Here is an 18,103-nt window from a genome sequence, read left to right on the forward strand (position 1 = left end):
AGGCCTGTAAAATTCCCCTTTCCAAGCAGCGCTGCAAGAGAACCCAGCAGAAACAAACAGGACTAACTTAATAAGTTTAGTTTCAGATCTTGAAGGAAAATCCCTGGCTTGTTGCTGAATCCTAATGCCAAACGTTCTCAGGAAAAGCCGAACCGCATGACTAAATATAATCTGGCTGATCTGAGAAGAGGTCAGACATGCGTTGACCTTTAGGTGTGGCCGGTTTCTCGTTCTGAAGTCGTGTCTTTGAGGCCAGGCGTCCTTCCCGAGGATTTCCTCACGGCGTTTAAGGGACGTCCCTCACATCCCAGAGCTAGAAAAACAATGCTGTAAAAACCCCTCGGTGTCTGAACAGCCGTTTCATTATTTCCGTTAAAAAGTCTATTTATGGCCAGTTATGTAATGACCGCCTTTTTTCAGGCCTGCTGGGATCAGGTCAGCCGTTTCATTGTTTTAAATGCACACAGTTTGATTACGGTTCACATGAACGCCGACATTCCTCATCAAATCACATTACTCTGATAAAGTCCTCCTGTAGTCATTCATTTTATTCTTTAAAACTCATCTTTGATCACCGAAATTACATATCAAAACTTTTTTTTCCTTGAAAAAAAATATATTCACGCCTTAAAATATCTTGAATGTAACCCGACACCCTTGCCTCATTTAGTATGCGTGGTGCTATGAATATGCAAATGAGCCCCGCCTCCACTCACTCACTCAGAGATCCACTGGTTGACGATCACACGTTGATCTGATTGGTTACAAGGTAGTGTGTGACGTCAGAAACACCAGCGATTTCAAACCGTGTTTTTGAGACTGTCTTTGGTTCACTGCAGTTTTAAGCAGAAAATACTCAGCAATGCTGTCGACTTATGAACTTACACATGGCTTAAGTGTATTAAAAACACCACATAAACACATAAACAACATTAAAAGCTGTATTTTCACCACAGGGGGACTTTAAAGATTGTACTATTTGAATTGCATTACATTTAAATGCATTTTCATAACTTGTTTTCGTTCATCCAAAATACACATGAACGTTTATTTTATTACACTTTATCTATTTGAATTCAGTTACAATAAAAAACTTCAGAAATCTCCCTTTTACAAACACCAGACTTTATTATAGTCTATATTCTGAAGGGTTTGTTCAAATATAATTTGCCTGGTTTATATTGCGATAAAACAATAACAAAAATGATCATGATATCATTTTTTTCTTAAGTTATAACCAAAGTTTTAAAAGTTGAAAATTTGACTTGCATACTTTATTGGTATGATATTGGTATAGTGTGTTTTTTTAAGTTTTTTTTTTGTGGGTTGCGCTGTGTATTTATATGATTTACACACTGTATGATTTTTGACTTATGTATTTTAATTTATAAAAAAGAAGCTATATCATGTTTACAATAGTGTTTTGTGCATTTTTACTTGCATACTTTATTGGTATTTATGATATTTTTTTATATTTATGATATAAAAGTTTTTTTTGTTTGTTTTTTTGGGCTGCGCTGTTCATTGTATGATTCATTTTTGAATTTCAATTTATGTAATTTGATTTATAAAAAAAGTTAGTTTTTGGTTTGTAGAAACGTTGTAGAACGTTCCCCAACCCTCATTTAATCATGTTTATTCTTATATGTGTGCATTCATACATCTTTAATCATAAATAAAACAGTATTATATGGACGCTTATAATCAGTATTAAACAAGCCATATCTTGTATTTATTTATTGTTTAATTAATAAAAAATAATCCGAGCACATCAACTATTAATTTACACCAGCATCCAAAATCAAGCTGACGTCACATGTGCATTTCTAAGAGACAAAACATGTAATATTAATGTGTGAAATGTGTGTGTCATGTTCTGATGATAAACCCACAATTAACTGGTTTCTACAACTTTCACTTAAGAGCAAAAATCTGCCTTTAAACTTGAAAGAAAAACAAATTTGACATTTATTGTGATAATTATCTATACTGACATATTCAATTGTTTACCGTTCTTGGGCCACATCATCGTCCAGCCCTATACAACATTTTATTTCTAAAAAATATGGTGACGATTATTATTTTTTCTGTGTGTTGTTGACAGTATTTTCTGATTTATGAGAGAGAGATAAATCCAAAAATCCCCTCTGAAAAAACCCTCTAACTCTTTTCTAAAAGAAAAAGTTTCTAAAACATTTTGAAACTGCATTTAACCAATGTTCAGATTTCTGTTCTGCAAATGTATGCAAATAGGTGCATATTTATTTGATAATGCAAAATTTGCATATGTAAACAAACACAAAGTTTCAGAAAACTGGGGACAGTACAGTGATTTATATTAGTTAAATATCCATTTGTAGTGTCTTGACTTGAAAAATGTAAAACTCTGATATATTATTATCTTCTTAACCAAATAAAAATAAAATATTAATGCAACAATGGATTTTAAAAAAAAGCATTAGTTCAGTTACTTTAACGAAAACAAAATGAAATGTAAAACTCTGATATATTATTATCTTCTTAACCAAATAAAACGAAAATATTAATGCAACAACGGATAAAAAAAAGCATTAGTTCAGTTACTTTAACGAAAACAAAATTAAATGTGTCCTGTGTGATCATAATTGAAATAATTGTTTCAAATCATGATTCACAAGCAGTTGTCTATTGTTCTTCCAGCTCCGAACACACACACACACACACACACACACACACACACACACACCTGAAAGTTTCCAAGAGATAAAAGCGCACATGTTAATTGCGGGATTAAAGAGAACGAGGGACAGAGTCATTAAGATAATCCAACAGAGGGATTTCCAGTGTATTTTTGCCTCCACATTTCCTCTGTGTTTGTCTGATAAGGCAGCGTTCTGCGCTTCCACCTGATTATAAGTCCCTAATGGATTAAAAAGCTGTTTTTTTCTGGCTAACTGCACCGTTCTGAACTGCGTGTCCCCGCGAGATATCCACCGGGGAGCCGCTATTTATCCGCTACTCTTCAATATGTCACTTTTTGTGATTACACTGCAGCACAGATTGTAGTGCTTTACTGAGAAAAAGGGGCTGGCATCTGCTGGATCGTAATATACTCAACACATTAATCACAATAACATGACAACATCCGGGCAATATCGCTTTAAAAGCCTCTCCGACAATGTGGGCATGAAATACAGTGACCCCGAAAAGTATTTGGACACCTAAGCCACAATTAAAAATGCATTATAACAGAATACAGAAATTACAAAAGCAGCATGAGCGAGCGAATACTGGACAAGCTTTTCTCAGAACAAACTTTGTTTTGCAATGGCTTTTAACCGTCTGCATGCTCAACATGTCAGGCCAGTGTTTATGCATAAACTATATATATTAAAACAACGTATTTAGTGAGCTGAGAGTGTTTTAAAGTGCCCCGTTATGCTTCATGCAGTGTGTGTAATAAAGCTGTTTGTGAATGTGTAAGGTCTGCAAAGTATCAAAGACCAAAGTGCAGATAAATATTGTTTTTGCCTCCCAAAAGAAATAATCGATTCTGAACTGCTGAAACCAGTCGGTATTTCCAGTCTCACTTCCGGCTGAACCCATAGATATACATAATAAAGGCTAGATGTCTTACGGCGGAGTCTCTAACGTCATCACCGGCGGCCATCTTGTCACAGGCAAGCTTTCTGGCGGGCTCTATGCTTCCTGATGTAAGGTGTACGAATCAAGGAACTGTGCGGCCGGACCATGGGTGCAGGCGTAATGATATGACGAAGCACCTGAAAATAGTCCCCAGCTCGGTAACTTCCAACATGACCGGGACTAAGTTTGTGTAGTTTTTAGGCGGCAAATTAGGTTTCCAAATAAATACGGTTCGGGATCAGCACCAAAGTAAATGTCATCTAAATCGTCTCGCACAAATGTCTCCATGCTACAAGGCACGCTCCCTGTGCAAGCAGGTCGTCACGTTGGTTTGTTGACGGCAAATGCTTCGTCATATCATTACGCCTGCACCCATGGTACGGCCGCACAGTTCCTTGATTCTTACGCCGGAATGAGAGTATAGTTCCTAGCCATATATTGTAAAATCGCAACTTTTCTTTTTCTGTCGATCTTAGTACACGGTTTAACTACAGAAGAGTCAAGTTTTAAATAGGAAAAATATCGAAACTCGTTGGTCATTTTGAAAGAAATGCTACTGGACTCATCAGAATCAATGATCTATGCTAAGCTATGCTAAAAGTGGTACCGTCAGACCCGGAGTTCGGCTGAATGGATTCGAAAACGGTAAAACTGTTTAACTCTGGGGGAGATGTAAAATGAGCCTATTTCCAAAAAAAGTGGAGTATCCCTTTAAAATAGCACAAGAGAGGAGTTTAAAAACAAATGAACTATATTTGAAGAGAAAAACTTTCCAAAGTTGTGCACGGTCGAGCAAGATGTAAAGGCTGGTTCACACGGCAGGATAATTAGGCCGATTTTAGCCCCGATTCCCCCCTTCCGACAATCTTAAGGACGCTCCGATTATGGTAAAATAATCTGATCAGATATTCCTGCCGTGTGTGGTGTCTTCAGACTACTCTCGTCTGCTCGGAAGGACGTCGGGACCGCTCCGATCTCAAATCGGGGATATACAACACGTTGGATTTTTTGGCCTGATTTCTCCTCGTGTGTGGTGTCCCCAGGGGGCAAACGAGCAGGCAGCCTGTGGACTGTGGCGTGTAGCCAATCAGAAAGCGAGGTGACGAGGAAGCACCGGGAAACAAAATCAAAACAGCCGGCGGTATGACGCACCAGAAAGTCCGGTGGACGTCGGAGATTGAGGATAACTTTTTTTTTTTTTCTGTTAAAAACAAACTATCGCCACTGCATCCTCTTCGTCCGCCATGATTGTTTACTCTGAAGTCACGCTTGATCTCGAGGGATTTTGCGAGATTTCCCGTCTGACCTGGGAATGCTCGGGTGTCAAATCGGTTCGTGTGTGATGTGTTGATTTTGCCGTGTGGTTACACACCACACACTGTACGACCCAAAACTGTTACGGCCTGTTCACACCGGGACGAATTTCGCGCGCAATATTCGCCGACGTTTAACGCCTCGTGACTAAACAAAGGGCGCCAATGTGAGTGTGCACACCGATGCGTAAAAGCGTCATTTTTTTAAAAACCGCCTCGGGTTCGTTTTTTTGGTTTGACGCGCCGCGTCATAAACTATCCGACCAATGAGATTGCCGCTTTTGCTCACGTGTCTAGAGCTTCTGAAGTTACAGTAAACACAACTTGGGGGCGCTCAAACACAAAACGGTCTTGCCGAGCGTAACGCGAAGAAGACATACGGCAAGTATAGCGTCTACACTGCCGGGAAGAAATAAGACGAGGAAGATGCAAGACAAGATGAATGTAGAGCTGTTGGTGTCGGAACATAAAGAACTATATGACAAACGTGCCAGCAACTACGCGGGGTATTTCTGTTTTACATTAAGCGCCATCTAATGTCAGGGAATGAATTTGCATGTTCACTCGGCTCATCGTCAGCGAAAATCGCTTGGGTGTGAACACAAAAAATGCGTTGAAAAACGCTGACGAATAATGCGCGCCGATATTCATCCCGGTGTGTACGGCCCTTTAGACCCGTGATTTTTTTATCGCCGTGTGTGGGGTCTCTCAGGTTTGGAAAATCGTCCGACAATTTTAAAATCGTCCCGTGTGAACCAGGCTTAAGACGGAAGCAAAATAGAAGCTTGAAGAATCGGTCACTATGGGACACGTCCAGTGAATCACGATGCAACTTTAACCTCCTACACACACCGCACAGCAGCAGCGCGCTTCTCCAGACGCTCATAAAACATGTGAGGTGTTCCTCTCAGCTCAATAATGGTGGCGTGGATTGCTAATTGAGTCCTGCATTACAGAGTAAAGGACTGACACGGCGGCTATTGCACTTCAAACACGGCCGTCTCTTTCTGCACACAAGAGCTTTTCCTGTGAAGAAAGCGTCCAATTAAAGTGTTCTCCGATGAATATGAAAATCAAATCTGAATGCACCATGCTGGGCGACTCTTCTTTATCCTCTGAATTGATGCAGGCTTTTAAAATGTATGTCTTTCACTAACAGAATAAGAAAACCCTTTAATCACGGCAAAGAAACGTTTAGGGGTGAATCTCACAAAACCTGTCAAAAACATGTTATATTATGGGTGTTTGTGTGTGTGTGTGTGTGTGTGTGTGTGTGTGTGTGCGTATATATATATATATATATAATATATGGGGAAAAGTGTGTGTGCGTGTGTGTGTGCATGTATATATATGCATACATACCCACACACACTTTTCCCCATGTTATATATATATATATATATATATATATATATATATATATATATATATATATATATATATATATATATATATATATACGCACACACACAGATACATTTACGCTGATGCTTGCACATATATATATATTTTTTTATTTATTTTTTATTTTATTATAACATGATAATCTAATAAGTAACCATTGAAAATAATGGGAATTACAAAAAATAATAACTAGAAGAAAGTAATAAGAATTTAGAGGGAAATGTGCTTAATATCCATGGAAAGAACATCCCAAACTATTATAAAAATGTCAATGTTTCTAAAACTCAGTTTCATTTTCTTTGCATAAAAAGCATATTATTTTTTCTTTTGATTTTGAGGTGAAATACGACTTTTCTCATGAGTTGTATTCGCAGTCTCTTGTGTTTGCGTAGAATCTTTAAAAAATAAAAAAGTCTAACAAGAACTTTCTGATTAAAAAGAAAAACTGCTTTAAAAACCAGATGGGGTAAAAAGATAATCTGGACATTTATTTTCAGAACATACATGTTTTATTTAAAAGTCACTTGCCGAGGAAAGTGGCCGCACTATCTGCGCATTTACATAAATGTGTCAAATATATAAATATAGCAGTTCAAGCTACTGATTTATTCAGATCTAGCAGGAGGCATTAGTTCGGAGCACTGAATGTGTGACCCCAGCACATATAAAGATCTCTATAGTGATGATAAATGAAGCATTCGGTGAACGCTGACCGTTATCTGTCTCTGCAATGCCTATTAGGTCTGGTTTCTATCTAATCCATATCAAGTGGCTTATATAAAGACTGAGACTGAATGACGCCACAGACAATGAATAGGCCATGAACGACGTGGCGGACCTAGAGCTGAGTTCACTCATTTAACACACTAGTGTTGAGCTCAAAGTGCACATTGACCTTTTTAACGGCACACACACACACACACACACACACACACACACACACACACACACACACACACACACACACACACCTATACTGGACACAGCAGAGCGTTCATTAACTAAACACTGATGATGATACTTGTGCTGGGACACAGAGGTGGACTACACATCTCTACATTAATAATATGTTTGGGGTCGGAATAATTAGGATGCATTTAATTGGTTTAGTGACAGTAAAAGTCTCTCTGTGGTAAAAATCAAGCTTTTAATGTTGTTTATGTGTATATGTGGTGATATTAATAAGCTTTAAAGGGGTGGTTGAGTATGATTCCACTTTTCTAACTGTAGTTAGTGTGTAATGTTGTGTTTTCTAACTTTGGTTAGTGTGTAATGTTGTGTTTTCTAGCTGTAGTTAGTGTGTAATGTTGTGTTTTCTAGCTGTAGTTAGTGTGTAATGTTGTGTTTTCTAACTTTAGTTAGTGTGTAATGTTGTGTTTGATCATAAACAACATCTGCAAAGTTACAACGCTCAAAGTTCAGAGCAAAGGGAGATATTTGCTTTTAAAGAAATCGCTTTTTAAGAACTACAACAAACGGCTGGTAGGAACTACACGACATTCCTCCCGTTAGTGACATCACCAACCCTAAAATTTACATAAACCCCGCCCCCAGAACACGATTTATAGATTATCATGACAGAATATGCTAATCAATGACTAGAAGATAACTACACATAAGCTTCATAAATTCATCAACTAACCATTCAGAAATGTCCTGTTCTTCTACATGTCGTCACTTCTTCTCGAGTCTCTCCATCATTGTCTCGATTTGAACATAAAAGCCTAAAAGTTTTAGAAATTTTCAGTGCGTGCGTGTGTGATAAAAGGACAAAAGCTGTTGAAGCTCCGCCCCCTGTGGCGGGAGCAGCAGCTCATTTGCATTTAAAGGGACACACACAAAAAAGTGACACTAACATGCTATATAAAAATATCTGTGGGGTATTTTGAGCTAAACTTCACACACACACTCTGGGGACATCAGAGACTTATTTTACATCTTGTGAAAAGGGCATTACACCCCCCTTTAACACAAACCATGTGTAAATTCATAAGTCGACAGCATTGCTGAGTATTTCCTCCTTAAAACTGCAGTGAACCAAAGACAGTCTCAAAAACACGGTTTGAAATCGCTGGTGTTTCTGACGTCAAATTCGAGCTTGATTTGCATAAAATGCTACTATTATATTGACACATGCAAGTTTCTGACCATGTATAAAGTCACACTCCCAACTTTGACGACGCAATGTTTATTCAGAAAAATACAAGGTATCCGACGCCCAACAGCAACAATATACACATTTTTAGTTTATCATCACCAACAAAATCATATAGCTATATAACCTCATTGCGTTCACATTAGTTTCACATTAAATGCGACTGCTTTTAATATAATATCCAGTAATATTGGTTACAATAATATGCCATTTGAAGCTATGCATGTTTGTGCAGTTTTGTTATATGTTGTGCTCGGTGGCATTGGATTTTTTACTCATCAAAAAAAGCTTCATGTGAATAATATTGTCATGTGTTTTCAGCTGCTGATCTTCTTCATACCTCGATGGAGGAAAAGGCTGACAGACGGTGTTTTAAGGGCACAGACTGGTCTGTCACAACCCACGCGTCAGCAATAACAGCCGTTAAAAGTGCTGTTTTACTCACAGAAACGAGAAGAATGGATCTATGGAACAAAGACAGAGATAAAGTGTAAAAACAAACACGACAGCACCTGCTTTCTGGCAGAGGCGTTTTACATGTTTACTCCTGGAGTTCAGGAATAGCAACTCATTATAGTAACAGGGTTGCCCTCAAATTACTGCCAGGTCATTGTTTTAATCTCAAATAAAAAGATTTGCACTCATTTCCTTAATCTAGTGAGAGTTTCTAAATTTGGTGTTACTGTAGCTGACGCCCCTGAGAGACCTCCTTTCACAGAGCGAAGTGTGCAAGTCCGTTAATGATGAAACCACATCCTCTGACAGCAATGAAGCAAACACACACACACACACACTTATATCAAACGCGGATTAGGACATACGCAATCCTTCAGCAGAAGTTACTCACGGGTTACAGACTCGATCCGGTCACACAGAAACGCCCTGCTTTTAAATCTTTCCTCAAATTAATCTGGAAGAAAATGACTGTGTTTCTCTCATGCTTTTAAAAGCTCGCCGTGTCTAATTCAAACTAATTTGTTCTTGAAAGCTACAATGCATCTTAAAAAGTAAAAATGCAATTTATACAGAGAGAAAATTAGCATGATAACAGTCTCGGCGGCATTTGCGTGAACTATAATTACTATCAAATTGACATGATGGATCTTGCTCGAGACATGGCTTCGCAGTTAATGCATGTGCTGACATATATTACACACGCAGATCCTAAAATAATCATCTGAGCTTTAATGAATAATGTCCAGCCCACTTCCAGTGAAATCTTGCATTAAAAAACTGAGATTCTCAGTTAATTACAGGAAGCGTTTCAACAAGTCCAGTCAACTTGACGTGTCAAAAAACTGAGATTCTCAGTTGTGAGATAAGGATAATGTCAAACAGCCGGACTGAGATTTACTGAAGACGTTTGTTGCAAGACTAAAAGGACGTGTGAAAATTATACTTTTTTTTTTTTTTCAAACATATGAAGCCCACAGAGGACTAGGTCATAGTACTATTCAATCTAATAAAAGATATCTCGACAAAACGAGTGTTTTTCTTGAGCAGTGACATTTATAATGTCACAGAAGTTTTCTATTTAAAATTCAATTGAACTTTCTATTCCTCAAAGATTCCTGGGGGAAAAATGCATCACAGTTTCTTCCACATAAATATGAAGCAGCAGCTCAACTGTTTTCAACACTGATAATACACTCAAAAAAATGCTGGGTTGTTTCAACCCAACTTTGGGTCAAATAAGGACAAACTCAGCCATTGGGTTAAAAATGTCATTTAAAAATTTAACCCAACGTTTGGGTTTGACCATATTTGACCCAAAGTTGGGTTGAAACAACCCAGCATTTTTTAGATTGTAATCATAAATGTTTCTTGAGCATCAGATCTTCATATTATACTGATTTCTGAAGGATCATGTGACACTGAAGACTGGAGTAATGATGCTGAAAATTCAGCTTTGATCACAGGAATAAATTACACTTTACTGTATATTCACATAGAAAACTGCTGATTTAACATTGTAATAATATTTCACAATATTACAGTATTTCTGATCAAATAAATCCAGCCTTGATGAGACTCACCGACCCCAAGGGTTTGAGCCTTAGTGTATGATGATGTTATATATACATTTCTCATGCAAAATTTTGAACTTGAAAATTCACATTAGTTTGATTTACGCCGATACGGTTTATCTGGTATAGTGTATCATAAAAATGCTGGGTTGTTTCAACCCAATTTTGGGTCAAATATGGACAAACCCAGCCGTTGGGTTACATTTATAAATTACATTTTTAAAACAACGTTTGGGTTTGTCCATATTTGACCCAAAATTGGGTTGAAACAACCCAGCATTTTTTAGAGTGTACGGGCCGTTGAATTTTTTTGAAAAATAACGCACACCCGAGGTGTAATTTTTCATTTTTTGCATTATTTTTCTAATAATTCAACTGCCCATGTCAATTATTCCTTACCTATAAAAGGAAACCTTGTATATGAAAACATCATAACTCCAATTTGGGTTATTTTGGCAACCCAACGCTGGGTCAACTATGGACTAACCCAGCGGTGGGTTACTTTAACCCAGCTGGTTGGGTTAAATCTTTGACCCAACACTGAGAAAATAACCCAATAAAATGACCCAACAGTCTCAACCCAGCAGTTGGGTTGAAAAAAATAACCCAGCATTTTTAAGTGGGACAACAACCCATTTTTTTCTGGTCATCACATCCGTGACGTTGACCAATAGGAGCACAGCTTTCAAACACGGCAAAACTAAAGAGACGATGGTACATACTTTGATGTTTTAGTGTCTGAATAAAATAAAAGACCCTACCAAAATGTGACTGCATTAAACCGTTCTGACTTAAATGATTAATAAAGGAGGGAGAGACGATATTGTCAGTGGTGCTGGTGTGGGCGACGCGGGTTTGAATCCGGCTTGTGTCATTCATATCCGGCTCCCTCTTTTCTCTCTGTCATTTCCAGTCTGCTTTCTAACCATCCCTGGCAAGAAGAACAACTCATGACAGATCTCGGTGAGTTTAAACACAACTCTAGACTGAGTCACATGATCATCCGGTGTCGATGATGATGATGATGATGATGACGCATACATTAATCAGTAACTTTGCTTTGGATATTTACAATCATGACTGTTGATAAGGATTTATGGTATACTCTAAAAAATTCCTAATAAAAAATTGGGTCAAATATGGACAAACCCAGCTGTTGGGTTAACTTTTTTTAACTAAAAATGTTAACCCAACGGTTGGGTTCGTCCATTTTTGACCCAGGTTTGGGTTAAAACAAACAACCCAGCATTTTTTTAGAGTGACACATTGCAATAAGGTTCATTAGTTAACTACCTTAGTTAACATGAACTAAGAATAAACAATACTTTTATTAAGCATTTATTAATATTAATTTCAACATTTACGAATACGTTATTCAAATAAAAGGTTGTATTTGTTAACATTAGTTAATACACCGTGAACTAACAGCATGAACAGCTTTATTATTATTAACTATTAACAAAGATTAAAAAATATTGTAATAACTGTATTGCTCATTGTTAGTTAATATATTAACCTTATTGTAAAGTGTTACCGGATTTTTACTTAGACTAATAAATATGACTTTTCACTGGCCTGGCTTATGACATATGACATGCTCATGATATATTTCACAATGATTTTGTTGTCAATATTTTAAAAGTGTTATAAAGTTGGTCAGTTCAAATTCCATCTGACTGAGTGATTCATTTCTAACAATTGTTTTTATACATGTCTCAATGTGACATTTCACACGCATTCAAATGTTGTAAAAATTCACTGTTACTAATACAGGTGCTTGTAATAATTAATATTATTCCATGTGTTCATTTAACTTCTAACCTTAATCCTTTATATTGGCACCATTACATATTTAAACCAGTAATATCCTATACTAAACCTAAAACAAACTATATATTATTTGAAAGCTTACAATCTCTAGTTTACATATTTAGTGACTGATTTTCAAAATATATTACAGAGGAGCCGTAATTTATCAATTTGCAACAAGAATATGTTCATACTCCTAAGGCGTTCAGACCTTTATTTTGAAATAGTGATGAACATAAAAAGAAAGAATGGTAGAAACCTCAGTTTGTTTTCATGCCAAGAGTTCAAAAGATAGCATCCGTTCAATTCTTTTAGAAAAAAAGCTCTGAAAATGTTTTGAATATAAAGAAAATAATAATAGATTCAGCATTAGTGATGTGTCAGCGAGCTATAATGCACATACGTGATCTTCTGTGTTTCTTAGAGGTTGAATTCATTTAAAAATCTGCCAAACTTCCAACACTACTTCTGAATAGGATGTCTACTTCATAAATTGTATGAAAATTGTAAAAATAATGGTTCAGACTCAAACCACATATGGAGATGGAGGCGCCCTTATATGGGCAGTGATGTCCACTAGTGGAGAAGTGTGGTACTGCGCCCAAACTAAATCTCACTGAACGCTCATTTCAAGAGATATCAACCTAACATTTAAAACTTGTTTTTGAAAATATATATATTTTATAAAATATGAATAATTATTTTTTTAACATTGTACATTTTCATAAACTCAAACTTCTATAACTTTTTTTCTGTTTAATTTTCTTCTTTATTTTTATTCTTCGAATTTATTTCACTTCTACAAAAATCTGCCAAATGTCTTCTTAAAAACAAGACCAATCTTACATCTATATTCTAAAGCATTCTTGAATTACAACCATTTAAGTTCTGAATGTGCATTTTTATGTATTTTAGAAAAAAAGGGGGGTGCTTGATAAGGGGTTAAACATTTATTCTAATTTAATTCCATTTATTTCATATTTTTTTCCAGCTCGAGTTTGAATTCTTCAGCCTTTTAAATAAGGCAGGAAGCGGGAAATGTGGAGAAAGAGAAACTCACACACACACACACACACACACACACACACACACTTGCAGGAGAAAGATATAGTCTATACTTTGTTCTGTTCATCATGAAAGGCTATTGTGAGGCTAAATATCAGTCAGAGATTTCCTGAACTAAAGAAGGCAGAAATATTAATATCTTCACCATCTACAGAATCTGCTGGACGCTGGAGCGAAAATCTGTGACAAAAGAGCAAAGGATTCAATACTATTTGTTTACAGTTATATATACTGTGTGTATATATATATATATATATATATATTAGGGCTGTCAAAAGATTAATCGCATCCAAAATAAAAGTATGTGTTTGCAAAATATATGTGTGTGTACTGTGTAGAATTATTATGTATAAATACACACACAATCATGTATACATTTAAGAAATATTTGCATTTATATACTGTATATACATTTATATAATTTATATTATATATAAATATTTTATATATAAATAACCAATTTTTCTTAAATGTATACATGATTGTGTGTGTTTTTATATATATGAATAATTATACACAGTACACACACATCGCGATTAATCTTTTGACAGCCCTAATATATATATATATATATGCATCTCTCTTGCCTCCCCTGAGCCCATTGAGTTTTAAAGTCGCCCTGTAGTCAATAATTTTATCCCTTAAAACTCATCTTCGATCACCAAAATTACATATCAAAAGTTTTTCCTTGAAAATAATATTCTTCATGCCTTAAAATATCTTGAATGTAACTCGACACCCTTGCCTCATTTGGTATACGTGGTTCTATGTATATGCAACTGAGCCCCGCCTCCACTCACTCACTCACTCACTCACTCAGAGATCCACTGGTTGACGATCACACGTTGATCTGATTGGTTACAAGGTAGTTTGTTGACGTCAGAAACACCAGCGATTTCAAACCGTGTTTTTGAGACTGTCTTTGGTTCACTGCAGTTTTAAGCAGAAAATACTCAGCAATGCTGTCGACTTATGAATTACACATGGTTTAAGCGTATTAAAAACACCACATAGACACATAAACTACATTAAAAACTGGATTGTCACCACAGGGGGACTTTAACATCTAAAGCGTGCGCTGGGTTTAGTGGGGGGGTAATTGAGAATGAATGGGGGAATGTCACGTGAGAGGAGGCAAATTAAAAAGTAAGTAAAAACCTTTTCACAATATTCCAATTTTGAATTTGGGGTTTTCATAAGCTCTAAGCCATAATCATCCAAATTATGACAAATAAAGGCTTGAAATATCTCACTTAGCATAATGAGTCTATATACTATATTAGTTTCACCTTTTAATGTGAATTACTGAAATAAATGAACGTTTGCACGATATTCTAATTTTTCAAATTTTACCTATATATATATATTATATATATACTGTGAGGATTTTGCCTCATTTTAAAACACCACTGCTGTATATAAACTGTATGGGTTAAAACATCTACACTCAGCTGAATATCTTTAGGCAAACACAGATGGTTTTTGAGCCAAAACTGCAACACTGCAAGAGTTTGCTTCAGGGATTCATGCACTGAAGTGCCTCTGCGGTTCTTTATTACTGAATCAGTCTTAATCTAATACGGGTCCGAATCATGGCCTGAATCAGTCAAACAACGCTCTGACTCACTGAATCCGTCAAACAACTCACTGACTCTCTGAATCAGTCAAACGACTCTCTGACTCTCTGACACACTGAATCAGTCAAACGACATTCTGACTCACTGAATCAGTCAAACGACTCTCTGAATCAGTCAAACGACTCTCTGAATCAGTCAAACGACTCTCTGAATCAGTCAAACGACTCTCTGAATCAGTCAAACGACTCTCTGAATCAGTCAAACGACTCTCTGGGCCCTATTTTAGCGATCTGAAACAAGTATCAAATGCGAAACGCAAGTAAATAGGAATGATACATGCGTCGGTGTACAAAGTCAATCGCGCTGGGGGCAAGATAGGGCCCTCTGACTCACTGAATCAGTCCAGCGACTTTCTGAATCTCTGAATCAGTCCAACGACTCTCTGACTCACTGGTTCAGTCAAACGACTCTGACTCACTGAATCAGTCAAACGACTCTCTGACTCACTGAATCAGCTCAAACGACTCACTAAACCGCATGTTATTCGTCTTCCTCAAAATGGGTCGAGAGAATCGTTACTGCATTATCTTTTAAAATAAATAGTTGGATAAAAATTACAAATGTTTTTGTGTAAAATCAGACCGTTTTTTAAAGTTCAAAATACATTGCTGCAACATAGTTTCAAAGTTTCGCTGTAATAATAAATGTAGTTCAACACAATTCATCACAATACAAAACTGTTGTCAACAAAAGAGAAGCTTAGGTTTTCAACCCAAATATAAGCTGAAAGGATTTGTTGCTTCTTGGGGTTTATTAAGATATATTAGTATAGTAATTTATCATTTTACAACTGTATTGTAAAAATACAATAATTTCAGAGTTATATATATATATAATTGTGCATCTCTACAAACAAGTACACCAAACCTGGAGATTTAAATCAACTTTTATCAGAGAAAAAAACAATGCAATCTGATGTTTTAGGACAGTCATTGTTAAGCAACTTGTTGTCACACCCGGAATAGGTCTCCTGTTGCACACACACTGTAGGAAACGCTGGTCTGCTGATGCTCACACACAGAGAGATGCTCACGTCTGTGGTTCACCTGAGAGCGTATGATCGCTCTAACCACATGGAGCCGAGAAACAAAATGATAAATCTTTCCACAGGAAACACTGTAGTTGCTACAGGAACTAAAAGCAATGCAAAGTGAAACAAATTTAGCAGCGAGAAAGCATTTCCTCTTCCACGTCTAAACAAGTTGTTCGACATTCTTGCTTTTTTAAGTGCCTAACATTGACCTCAGATGGCACAAATGTCACCAAAATAAGAGGCAGTGACCGACTTCATGACCTACATATAAATGTCATCTGTCCGGGTACCGGCTCAAATCTTTTATATGGATCTGACAAAATGGCTTTATGAGCCACACCAGTCAGCATGGGGAAGTAGAGCGATGTTTCCTGTCACAGCTTTCTACAGTAAAACGGTCCGAATTTCCCAATAACGTTCACTGGGAGATTCCCTGACAGTAATTCATCCCAGCCTTCGAATGCACCGCAGTCATGTTGCCTCTAAAGCAGTAGTGGCCTTGGAGAAGAAGTGCAAGTGCAAAAAAAAAATCTGAAATAAAAAAGCATTAATAAAGACGTGGTATTTTTAACCATTATCGACACACTAAATGTGTGTTTAAAAGGCCTTGAACATTGTGGGCTTGCATGTGTTCAATTATCTGAACTCAACAAGTCTGGAACTGCACTGGCATAATATTAAACATTGGCAGAACATTTCGACATTCATTATAGCATCTAGTTACTGGTTATGTTGTCACTAATACATCGCTAATGATTGCAATTGAATTCTGTGAGGATCTGTGGTTCAGAAATGTACATTGATTGGTGCATATTCCACTTTTACTTGTAAAAAAAAAAAGGCATTTTAGCTAGCAGTGAGATAAGAAATGATGGCATATAATACCTCATAAACTATAGATACCAGTAGTTATGTTACCAGTAACTGAGAGATAATGAGCAGTTACAAGTAAATCTGGATTGTAAGCAACAACTAGATTACATAGTAATCGGAAGTGAATAGTTAACCACGTAGATTAAGCCACTATTGGATCGCTTAACTAGTCATTTTAAACATGTATGCTAGGAATATATGTAAAGCAGCACACGTGACTTCATCTGACTGATGTCCATCCTGAAATCAATCACAAAACGCTTCAAAAGAACACATGATCGCGCGCGTGTGTGTGTGTGTGTGTGTGTGTGTGTGTGTGTGTGTGTGTGTGGAAACAACAATGACATGTTCACAGTGATTTCTGTGCATCCATGAACCCCCAAACCTGTGGATGATGCGTGTGTGTGTGTGTGTGTGTGTGTGTATCAGGGCGAGGTTTGACACCAAACGAGCCTGCAAATGAGTAAAACGCAGATGCATTGATCGTTTACCTTAATAATACTGGTCTTCCGTGGTATTCCAGTTTTGCCGTTGGCCGTGTCGAGCCCCTGGTTCTCGGGTGCACACGGTCCACAGTCCCCGTTGGAGACCGACACCTCGCTCGCAGCTCTGCCGTCCTCCTCATCGCAAGGCTGGGTTGGTTTCCCGTCACCACTCGGTGATGAGACCCCGCAGTTCTCAGCGACAAACTCCGCCATGAGCCCCGTGTAACACACACACACACACACACACACACAACCGCACAGTATTAGCTGTCGGTTCGAGTATCGAGCGAGTGAAGCTCCTCGAGAGACGTTAGAGAGAAAGCAAGAGCCATCGCAGGTTGAGTTGTCGTCCGTGTTTCTGTCTCATCTGTCGGCTTCGATACATTGTAACCACGCGCACCAAACAGCGTTCGAATGTTTCAGTGTTTCAGTGTTACAATGTTGCAAGTGTCATTGTTGAGGTCTGACAGACACTGCCATCTGCTGAACTCACTTCACATCGGTACAACACAACACTGCAGCTCCGAAACACACCGCGCTCGGTGGATCCAGCATCAGATTAAGCTTTACATGGAAGTGCACACAGTACATGTCAGGACACATGATGCAGGGAGGCTGGGGCAAGTTGTCACACCGGGAAAATGTTCCCCTTTCCACTTTATCTCAGTGTCAAAAGGT

The 18,103-nt window shown here is 37.4% G+C and overlaps 1 protein-coding gene across 1 annotated transcript in view; it reads right to left on the reverse strand.

Moving 5' to 3' along the window:
* plcl2 (phospholipase C like 2) overlaps window positions 1-17,966 on the reverse strand; it is a 64,098-nt gene extending 46,132 nt beyond the window's left edge. Inside the window, exon 1 of the mRNA XM_079625376.1 lies at window positions 17,432-17,966. Within this exon, the coding sequence (XP_079481502.1) occupies window positions 17,432-17,638 (207 nt within the window). The 5' untranslated portion in view covers window positions 17,639-17,966. The remainder of the gene's footprint in view (window positions 1-17,431) is intronic.
* Between the last annotated feature and the right edge of the window lie 137 nt (window positions 17,967-18,103).

The sequence above is a fragment of the Phoxinus phoxinus genome, assembly GCF_949152265.1.
Source record: "Phoxinus phoxinus genome assembly, chromosome: 10".
Taxonomy (NCBI): Eukaryota; Metazoa; Chordata; class Actinopteri; order Cypriniformes; family Leuciscidae; genus Phoxinus; species Phoxinus phoxinus.